This window comes from Populus nigra, chromosome 7, assembly GCF_951802175.1.
Source record: "Populus nigra chromosome 7, ddPopNigr1.1, whole genome shotgun sequence".
Lineage (NCBI taxonomy): Eukaryota > Viridiplantae > Streptophyta > Magnoliopsida > Malpighiales > Salicaceae > Populus > Populus nigra.
In genome coordinates this window covers 17932908-17944507 of record NC_084858.1, presented here as the reverse complement: position 1 = coordinate 17944507, position 11600 = coordinate 17932908, and the positions used below count along the sequence as shown (strand labels likewise).

The 11600-nt window shown below is 33.9% G+C and overlaps 1 protein-coding gene across 1 annotated transcript; it reads left to right on the top strand.

Moving 5' to 3' along the window:
* Positions 1-3653: 3653 nt before the first annotated feature.
* LOC133699738 (calmodulin-binding receptor kinase CaMRLK-like) lies at positions 3654-7580 on the top strand. The gene is made up of 2 exons (XM_062123154.1): positions 3654-5340; positions 5963-7580. The coding sequence occupies exons 1-2, from the start codon at positions 3945-3947 to the stop codon at positions 6598-6600; spliced, it is 2034 nt and encodes a 677-aa protein (XP_061979138.1). The 5' UTR covers positions 3654-3944; the 3' UTR covers positions 6601-7580.
* The last annotated feature ends 4020 nt before the right edge of the window (positions 7581-11600 follow it).

The following is an 11600-nucleotide window of genomic DNA, read 5'->3' as shown; positions in this document are numbered from 1 at the left end:
TAATCTAAATCGAACATAAATAGAATCTATCTACCATGTGATATCAGTGGAATCGGATGCAGCTACAGTTGTGACAGCCATGAAGGATCTTAGCTCGGTTCCTGGTGGGGAGATTCCTCCTATTATAGCAGAAATAAAACATCGGTTATCAAGCATGCCTCCTGTCTCTGTCAACCTTATTATCAGGAGGGCTAACCAGACTGCAGATTGGGTTGCAAAAGCCATCAAGAACAGCCTTCTTCTTCCTGATTGGCTCTCATGCAATCCTAATAGGTTTTATAGTACCCTTGTATCTGATATTTCTACCTAATGAATCGAAGCGGTAGATAAAAAAAAAAAAAACCCTGTTAGTTAATAGCAATCAGATTTCCCTTGTCAACATCAATCCCTAATTACACTCTTATGTTTCCTTACAGCCATTATTCTTTTGCAACTTCAACAACACTCGCCAAAAGATTTTGTATGTATAGGCACAAGTTACTGACACAGCATGATCTCCTGTCAATTAATTACTTAATTCCATGACAAAATGCGTAATCGTGTGTATAATAATAACGTGTCTTGCAACCTTGAAGAAACTTTTAGGTGAGGTGGTGGAGAATAAAATTATTTACAGTCTCAAATCTTTGTTGTCATTCCTTTGGAATTTCGGTTTGGATTCATGTGGATTAGGTGATGCCATCCATTTAGCTTGAGCCTCAAAGCAATTCAAAAATATTTTACTCGCAAAAAAAGGAAGAAGGAAACGAACCGCAAGTAACGTGAAGGAGCAGGTGAAATACTTGCCCGCCACCAAACAACTGCGGAGCAAGTTTTCCAAATCCATCGGAATACTTTAATTGCATACATTTCCTTTTACTGAACTGAGAGTCTGTACATTTTGGTTAGTAACATACCATTTCCCTATGCATAACTGGGTGCCCCCAACCCTAATCCCACGAGGGAAGTTTTCTTTGGAACTTGTCTCTAATTGTTGGAATCATATGGTATTAGTGGGTTAATTAATTAACTGGGTGACCCGTTTGTTATTATGGTTCAACCATGACTTTGAATCGTTTTCGTTTTAAATAAATTTTTTTTAGTGTTTTTTTATTATTTGATGTACTGATTTTTAAAAAATACTTCAAAAAAACCTCTACAGGCCCTCTTAAAAAAAATCATTAGGCATGAAACTGTAATGGAAGCAGCCGGCTTGTTGAACAAGGAGAGTGAGTTGAGGTTTGGTCAAGCTTGTCGAAGATAGAGATGACACTCACGTCAAATTGTTCCTGAATCATCCAAGAAAGAATGTCTCCTGCCCCATGTTTGCTCACATGGCTTGCTTCGTTAAAAAAGTGCACAAAAAATTGAATTGTAGGGGCGGTGGGGCAGCCCTGATCATCAATAAAATAATCAATTACCTCATGATGTTGATTCTTATAATCCCACCGATTCGAGGTGGGTTTATTATATATCTCTTCCGTTAATCCGAACTGGGAAATAATGTTAGGTGCATGGTGTGGACATTTTTGTGGAAAGAGCCGTAGCTTTTTGCCACCATCATTACTTTGAGGACTGACAGGCGTGGAACTCTGATTTTTCCTCAAGGAATTTTCATGAGTTCATAATAAAATATCTTTTCCAGATTTTGATTTCAAATTATTCAACTTCGTGGAAAAACATGCCGCAATTATTGATGCATATACAGATAGGAAATAAACCAGAAAGAGCATTATAAAAAGTTAACACGTTTTGGCAATATATTTATTTCTACAGGAGTCTGAATAAAGTTATATACTACACAGTATGTATTTATAATAGATCTTAAACCGTTTAAATCAAAGAAATCCTAAATATCCAAAAAGTACTAATGATTTTTCTTAATATCTTAGCGTTTTCCTCGCACCCCCATCTGATAATAAAATAGAAAATAAATCATAAAAAAAATTGAATATTAGAGTGAGCTGAATCATAATATTTTTTACCTTCATAATTTTTATTTAATTCATAGTTAGTGCACCTGTGAAATTATGCGTAGTTCAATTCACTTTAGCTCAAAATTACATGCAGCACTGCAAACTTGAACTGAAACGAGCAGGCAATGCAGCACCCTCATGATATCACAGGCGTGGCACGGCCATGTATAGAAGATAGCTTGAATGTCTAATCATAGAATTTAAGTTTATAGAAATTAAAGAGAACATGAAGGATCAGACAAGCAGTAGATGGTTTCATTGTTTATTTGAAGAAGATGAAGTTAAGAAGCTTTGCATAACATGCATGCATGGTGATCATGGAAGAAAGAATCAGCTAAAAACAGGAGGTTACGAAACAAGCATTATAAGACAGAAAACACATGCTCAGAAACATCTGATCATTATAATCCAGGGCGTTCATTATTATTCACAAAAGATGCCATGCCCTAAGCTTCTCTCCTTTTGATGGAGGTGGAACCTGCAATATCGCAGCCCCAAGTAACCCTAACCACACTTCAAAATAGCTAATTAATTATTATTCAAGAAAACACTATGCGAAGTTGGAGATTTATTGCGGCAAAAATTATAGTTTGTTCTCTCAGGTTTCATTCTGAATTCACTGTTTAAGATTTTTCTGTTCTTTTTATTATGATTATCAAAAAAAAAAATTAAACATTTTTTTACGCTAAATTAAAAGGATAATTGATTCAAATTTGTTGACCAAGAACAAGAATAGAAGAAGAAGGATCATTGTGAAAAAAATAAAAATAGGTGGCCATTTTAAAATTTGATAAAAAATCACTTTGGTCCTCATAGTTTTCAGATAAAAAAACTTTTAGCCCCTAGGTGTTTTCTAAAATCCTATTTTGATGCAAAACTTTATTTTTTAGTTCTTAATTTGGAAGGAAAAAAATCCAAACTCAGATTGTAAAAAAAAAAATCTTATTTGACACCAACATAAAAATCAATAAATTTTATTTATTAATTGGAGTTTATCCAAAACGATACTTTCTTTTAACTTTACCTGAAATAATAGATCTGAACTTGAATTATTTTTTTTATTTAACACAAATAATTTTTAATTTATTTAATTATATTTATACACAAACTTTTTAATATCTAATGGATAATAGTTGAAAAAACCTTACATATTTATTTCTTAATAAAAAATAAAATTATCTGAATTTGGGTCAAGTAGATAGGTATGGAGAATACGCGGTAACCCTCCTTTTCATTTTAAAATTCCTTAATTGTGGGGCTGCCCTCTACCTGTACAAAATACTAGAGTGGGTCCCTTGGAAGGGCAACCCAACACATTATCAATGATCGAGATTTATCTGATGCAAATCATAGGCTCATATAGCTGCATGTCAAGGTATCAATCAGTGCCTGTAACCTATGGCAGGCACCATGCTTGCCAAATTTATCAGGGAGGTGCTGCAGAAAAAAGAGTCAACCATGGCCTAGCCTGCCACAGGTCTACTTCTATTTCCTCCTATATTCTAACTGATACAGTAACAAATAATAATATTATACAAATAGAAACCATCTAAAAATATAAAAATATTAATTTAGAATTAAAAAAATTAAAAATATAACTGGACATAAATATTAAACAATGCCGTTTGAACCTCGAAAATCTCAGGATTTACTGTTTATGTGTAAACATGCCACTTTAAATAACATTTCTTCAGCAGTCATCACATCACGAACCGGGGAATTTTCGGACTTCATTTATAGTCAATTGAGACACAGCAGTCAAAGTTGAAGGACAAAATCCAAATTCTTTTCTTCTTCTCTGGTTTATGCTTTAGCAAAAAGACTCGACCTTCTCTCTTCTCCATTAACAAAACCAACAAAATCAAGAGGAGAGCCTCAGCCTAGCCTTCTTTCTTTACATCTCATTCTCTCTAGTTCTCTTTTGCCCTCTCTCTTGTATGGAAAATAGAAGTGACAGGGGTTGACACTTGATGCTGTGAAGCCAAAAAAATGGATGTGTTTTGCAGGTTTTTGCTTGTCTTTTCACTGTTTGTGTTTGTCGAATCTACATGCAACAGCACAGACCAAGAACTGGTCTCGAAGGCTTTTAGCTCTGTCTCTGGCTTCAACCTTTCCTGGTTTCAACATTCTGGTCCTGCTTCAAGCTGTTCTCATCCTTCTATAACAGAAATAAGACTTCCTTCAAGAAACTTGAGTGGAAGCATTTCTTGGAAGTATCTCAAGAACATGTCTCAACTGCACATAATTGATCTCTCCAGCAATTCACTTCAGGGTCGGGTGCCAGCTTGGTTTTGGTCTATAAAGAGCCTGCGTGAAGTCAATCTGTCCAAGAATGGGCTTGGAGGGAGCGTTGGGTCTGGGATTAATGGCTCATCTATATCAATGCTTAAAGTGCTCAATCTCTCAACCAACAGGTTCACCAACTTGGTTAAACTCTCTGGTTTTGGGAATCTAGAGGTTCTTGATATCTCTCACAATGATTTAGGTTCTTTGCCTTCCGGGTTAGCTAACTTGACCAAGCTAGAGTCTCTAAACATCTCGAGCTGCGGCATTTCAGGCAACATAACAGTCATTTCTGGTCTCCAATCATTGAAGTATCTGGATGTCTCCAACAACACCATGAATGGTAAATTCCCTTCTGATTTCCCTCCACTAGATGGCCTTGAGTTCTTGAATGTTTCACTAAACAACTTCTCAGGGCTTGTTGGCTATGACAAGTACAACAAATTTGGAAAATCTGCTTTTAGTCATGGTGGTAGTTTGATTTTCAACACCTCAAAAACCCCAACTAATCCCACCATGAAGCCACAATCCCAGCCTCACGAGGGAACCATAAAAAAATACCCACCAGTTTACTTACACGCCACAAAAGCAAGGCCCAAATCAAAAACCAAAACTTTGATCATTAGTGTCTCATCGACATCAGCATTCCTCTTTGTTTCTATTGCTGTTTGCGCCTTCTGCATGCACAGAAGGCGAAAGATTGCAAAAAGAAACAAATGGGCAATCTCTAAACCAGTCCAATTCACATTCAAGATGGACAAATCAGGGCCGTTCAGCTTTGAAACGGAGTCAGGTTCATCATGGGTGGCAGACATTAAGGAGCCAACATCAGCACCAGTGATCATGTCATCTAAGCCATTGATGAACTTCACTTTCAAGGACTTGATTGCTGCCACCTCACAATTTGGCAAGGACTCTCTCCTAGCAGAGGGCAGGTGCGGACCCCTCTATAGGGCTGTCCTACCAGGAGACCTCCACGTGGCGATCAAGGTTTTGGAGAATGCAAGGGACCTTGATCATGGTGATGCAGTTGCTATTTTTGAAGATTTTTCCAAACTGAAACACCCCAACCTCTTGCCACTATGTGGGTACTGCATCGCAGGTAATATTTCTACTTATTTTTCATTTTAATCTTTGATAAATCTGTGGCTATCTATTTTAATGGTCTCACGGGCTGTCATTAAATTCTAGGGTTCAGACTTCAGAATTTGGCAAGTAGTTGTTTATAGTGTAGGCCCTGTCACTTTAAAATCTAGCAGATAACTACGATTACAAATTTAGAAGTTCGTGATTAATTTTTTGCAAGTTCCCTAATTCGTGCCAAATATTTTGAAAACTTGCACCTGTTTCTCTTCTCCATGTCTGCGTATGCCAGGGGGGAGATCTTCCCACTCCGGAGAGTCTTCGTGCCTGTTTCGCACCGAGTTTGTAAATGTGCTTGTCTTCAAAAAATACATTATTATATCCTTGGACACCCAAGAATCATGATGGAAATATGCTTGAGTTTTTGTTTTGTTTAGTACTAATTGATAGTGTAACTTTTATTTTTAGAAGCGTGTTTGTTTTAGAATAAATTTAATATTTTTTTTAGTTTTTTTTATGTTTTTAATATGGTAATATTTAAAAATAAAAAACTTTAAAAAAACATCTAACTCTACGTTTTAATATTGAACTTAATGTTTTTGATTTTCTTTCTCTCCTTTGTTTATAATTTTTTATGCCAGGTAAAGAGAAGCTCGTACTGCACGAATTCATGTTCAACGGAGATCTCCACCGTTGGCTCCACGAGCTGCCCACACTCAAAACCAACTTGGAGGACTGGAGCGCCGACACGTGGGAGAATCAAAACATCCACGGGTCCCACGTTGCTTCTCCTGAAGAAAAAACTAACTGGCTCACGCGCCACCGAATTGCCGTCGGGGTGGCTCGTGGTGTTGCCTATCTCCACCACGCGGGATCCATTCATGGCCACCTTGTCGCGTCCAACATCCTCCTCTCTGATTCCATCGAACCCCGGGTTGCCGATTTTGGACTTCGAAACGTCGGTCAAAATAACAGAAGTGTCGGTTTGGATAACAAGGATTGTGGGTTTGAGTATGACGTGTATTGTTTCGGGGTTGTGTTGATAGAGTTGATGACGGGCGAACAAGGGAGTGGAGAGAATGTGGAGTGGGTGAGGAGGCTAGTGAGAGAGGGTCGTGGTGGCGACGCGATTGACTCGAGGCTGAGACTCGGCGGCGACTCAGCAAGCGAGATGGTTGAGTGCCTCCGAGTTGGGTACCTCTGTACGGCTGAGCTGCCTGAGAAGAGGCCCACCATGCAGCAAGTCTTGGGTTTGCTCAAAGACATACATCCGTGTTGAGTTGAGTCACCCGGGTCTGGTTGAAATATTACCTCACGCGCATAGGATAACTACGAGGCCAGCATGCTGCAATGGCGCGTTTTGATTGGTTGAATTGTGAGTGATGCGCACGTGCTACGAAGCGAAACGGGGTCGGATTTTAAGCTAATTTGCAAGAGACCGTGTGCTGTTGGCCATCTCTGAAGATTTATAGCTTTTTGTGTGATTTATTTATTTTTGTCATCTATAGACAAAAACTTAAAGGAAAAGAAAAAGGTGTCAAAAGAAAAGTGAAAAGAAAAAAAAAAAGGAACAAAAGGATGCGGAGGTAGGGTAAGAACGGAAGGTTTAGAGAGGCTAGATAATCCCACTTAGAGTGTTTTGTTTTTTATTTAAAAAGCATTTTTGCAATTATTTTTTTATAATTTTGGATGGTTTGTTAATTTCAAAAATAAATTTAAAAAAATAAAAAAATATATTATTTTAATATATTTATATAAAAAAACACTTTAAAAAATAATTATTATTACAATTCCAAACATTATCCACCTCGGTGATTGTATATTCTTGAAGAGTTACAGTCAGCAAACCTTCTTAATCTCCTTTTCAATTCTTGCTGGACTCCTTTTATTTTACTTCTTTCTTCCCTTTATTCGATCTTTAATTGTTCTATATATTTCTTTTGCGTCTTTTGATATGGATTTTCCTTTTTGTTTTTGCTAACGGAAAGAGGGAGAGATGGATGCTCCGTGACCATGCACGTCTGTTATCAGTTAGGTGTGTTCTTCTTCTTGTAATCTTTAGCCTAGAAGAATCATATTTGGTGTTTAAAATATCTTGTATATTAGGTGGAGATAATTTTATTCTTTATTAGGAAAATAAGAGGTTTTGTTTTATTTTGGATGTTGAGGGAAGAATTTCAAGGGAAAGCCAATATTGTGTGTGTGTGAAGATATTTTCCGTTACGTAAAATAAATAAATTTTTAATTAATTGTACATAATTTTTTTTTTACCTTTAATGGATGCCTTTAAACTTTCAAGAAACTTATAAAAATTATTATTTATAAGTTTAAGGCTTGAATATATATTGTTTTAGCTCTACAGCAACTATGATGGAGGGAAATTAATACTTTTAAAATAATAATTTTTACCTCTTAAAATCAACAAATCAATAGATTTGGATATTAGAGGCCAGATTTGAAAGGAAAAAGCTAAAATTTTATTCAATTAATTTATTTGAAGAGTTTTCTTTTGAATTTTACAGAAATAAAATTTTATTCAATTAATTTATTTGAAGAGTTTTCTTTTGAATTTTACAGAAATATTGGTACGAGGAGGTGTCTTTTTAAATTTTAAAAATATTTTGAAAAAACTTTAAATCTTACAGGTATATTGATCTGAAAAAATATATTTTTTTTAAATATCAATTTAATATTAGTTAATTAAAAAATAATCTTTTTTTCCTCTTGTTTATGTTTATCATAAACAAAAACATAAATTTTTAAAAACTTTATAGAATATATTCTATAAATGTAAGATTTTATTGTATATAAAAATATATTATTTTAAACGCAATAAATATAGTGGGAAAAATTAATATTTTGGAGGCGGCGAACATGACAGTGGCTGCCATAGATTCCATGTGCTAATGGGAAAAGGGTGGTGTATAGGCAAGACGTTGCAAGCAAGGAAATTTCAATTCTGAAGGCAGTTCTTGTCCACTCAACAGAAGCCAGTCCCGGCGTCGACTGTTCCAATCACAATCAGAGAATCAATCATGCTGTGCTCTTGTACTAGCTAGCGACATTTTAGATGAATTATTCAGTGCGCATGAGTGGAGCAGTTCGAGTCCTTTAAATCAATAGAAATCGAAGCTCTCAATCAACATCCATCAGCGATTTAGAGGAGTTCTTCAGACTCAAATTATCGAGATAACTCAGCATAATTTAACATTAATTCTCATGTTTTCTAGCTAATAAGCATATCCACAGGGATGCTTCCAAAGCCAAATTAACTGTTTATTTACTGAATTAATTACCGTGTCAACATCAATTTAATTCAAAAAATGTATGTTTGAGATAGAAGAATAATAATAATTGTTTTTTTAAAATGTTTTTTAATTAATTACCGTATCAAGAAAAAAAACTTGTTGAATATCCTTATATAAATGGTCGAAATCTAACAATTTTAGTTTATTTAATAATTATGTAATGTAATGAGAAGATCACTCCACCTCTTTGTATAGTTTTAATTGCGTATTTTATAGCGTGTTAATTAGATGCTGTATTTTAAAATATTTTTTTATTTAAAAATAAATTAAAATATATTTTTTATTTTTAAAAATTTATTTTTAACTTCAATATATCAAGAAGATATAAAAAAAATTAAAATAAAACAAAAATTAAAAAATAACAAAACACCAGGACTCGTGTTTTTCAATCGAAATAAAAGAAAAAAAGAAAAAAAAGGAGAAGGATACATATCCCTAATAAGGCGATCATTCTCAGAATACGAAGAATGGTAATCCAATGCAAATAGCTGGTGCGCAAACTCATCGATCAGATCACTGAATCTTCGAAAGTTAGGCCTTTTCAAAAAGTCGGTTGGAAGTACATACGTTAAGCGACAAGCAATCATCATCAAAGGGCTGGAAAACTAAAGCAAAAGCAACTTCACTCTGAGAAATATTTCTTCTCGTCGACCATCTGCTAGCTATATATTCTGTAAGAAAGTGAAAGGAGACAGCGATGGGCATCCATCACCAGATTTTTATTGTACAGAAACAATATAATGCCTTGCCTTGATCTTGGGACTTGGAAGAAAGTTACAAGCGTGGAGTTGATATTGATCTTAGTTTGACCATATGAGTTATTTTATTTTCTGTATATACAACAATTAGACAATGCATCTGAATTTATTTTCTGATTACCAGCAGACATCGATCGGGACAAACTTTCTTCTCGAACTGATTAGTATTCCATTTTAGTCACAACATTAATTTCGAGAGTTACAAATTCATGTTACGTATAGACTAGATACGCAATCAAATCTGGGGAAAACTGATCACACAGAGAAACTTCAACGATAATTCTTTGTATCTTTCTTTATCTTGAAAATAGCAAGAGAGGATACGGTGATATGTATATTGTGGTGAGTGATGCGATCGATGGATACAAGACTAGCTCTTCCGAGGTCGGCGGGAGACCCTGATCACCAGTCATTCCCGGCCCTCAGGTCAGCTTGCCCTAGCTATATGCCCATCTGGCTCTTAGATTAATCACAATCTCACAAATATTAGTTACAGAGCTGGTATATATAGCATTGTTCTTGTGTTGTTTTAATTTCTTAATGCCAAATGTAATCCTCTGAGTCTTAGCAGCATGCAACCTTCGTACTAATCTAATCGGCTTAGCTTTTAGTCTGGACTAGCATGGTTGCTAGTTGTTTCTACGCTGTAAAGATAATTCCATAATAAAAATAAATATTTGTAGGCAAGGTAATGAATAAAATTATATAAAAAAATATGTGTTTTTCATTAAAACTGTTTTTTTAATGATTAATGTAAGTTTTCCTTTTTTACGACAAAATGGTTTTCTTATTAGCAAAAGAAAAACCTACTTTTTTTATTCATGCATTTCTTTTCTTATTTCTACAAAAAAAAACATGTCTTTTTTTATGAGAAGCATTATTTTTTAAGTAAAAACTTATCATGAACATAGATACAAGTTTGAATTAAAAAATTAAAAATTCATGAATAAATTATTTTATACACATGGTATAAGAAAACAGCCCGCAACAAAATTTATAAAAAGCATGCTAGAAGCTAATCCAGTAATAGAATTTTCTTTGGTAGAGCTATTACGTGGAAATGCTAGTGTAGGACAAATTACTTTGACTCAATTTTTATACAATTTTGTATTACATCTTCTTACTAATGTATTTATGTTAATGCACTTTCCAAAGATACTTGGGCAAGGTAGTTTGGGTCTTTTATAACTATAGTCCTTTATAAAGAATATGGATCATATGTATTACTAATCAAGGTGTCTTTTATCTCTTTTGAGTGAAAAATGGGTTGAATTTGGGTTTTTCAATATAAAAAAAACCTTAGAACTTATTTTTCTAGTAATCTCTAGTCTCGGATTCTATAAAAAATAGATGACGTATTATCTATCGTCTTTTTAAAGAACAATTGAGACACCAACCCCTTAAAAAAACAAAACAAAACAAAAAACAGGTCCACATGCCTGAATTGTTTTTTTAATGCTCGGGAACATCAGGCTACAAAGCCTACATGCTTGGGCTCTTTTTAGTTTTTTTTTTAGTTTTGCTCTTTTATATTTGGGTTTAAAAAAATCATTGAATCCAATCAAGTTCATGATTAACATTGCGGGTTTAACGAGCATCCAAGTTATTATTTGTTTGTTTATTTTTATATTGTTTTTACCCCTCAATTTTAAAAAATATAATTTTACTATTTGTTATCGATAATTTATTTTTTTTTATTTAACTCAAACTTAAAAGAATGCAATTTCATCATCTGTTATCAATGATCTATATTTGCTATCTTGGCGTCGTGCACTTATCATGGGTTTTTTATTTTTAAAAAATATTTTATACAAAAAAACTATCATGTATTTTATTGTTGTATAATTACATGAAAAATAATTTTTAAATTAAAAAAAATTATTAAATTTGATAATATATATGACTTGTGTCGTGAGTTTGTTTAATTGACTTAAGTTCACTTAGATATTTTTAATTAACTTCTATTTTTTTTTATGGATTATGTCTAATGAATTGATTTTTTTAATTTTTGTTTATCAAAATTATTCTTATTAATATCATAAATTAACCCGAGTTAATTTAAATTAATTAATTTTTTTATGTTAATATTATTTAAAATATCATTTAATTCATAATTAAATTTTTTTATAAGACACGTTAATAATACTCAAATATATTTTTTTTCCCTTCAACCCGCGGCATAGCGCGTGCCGCTAGTCATGTTTTATACAAAA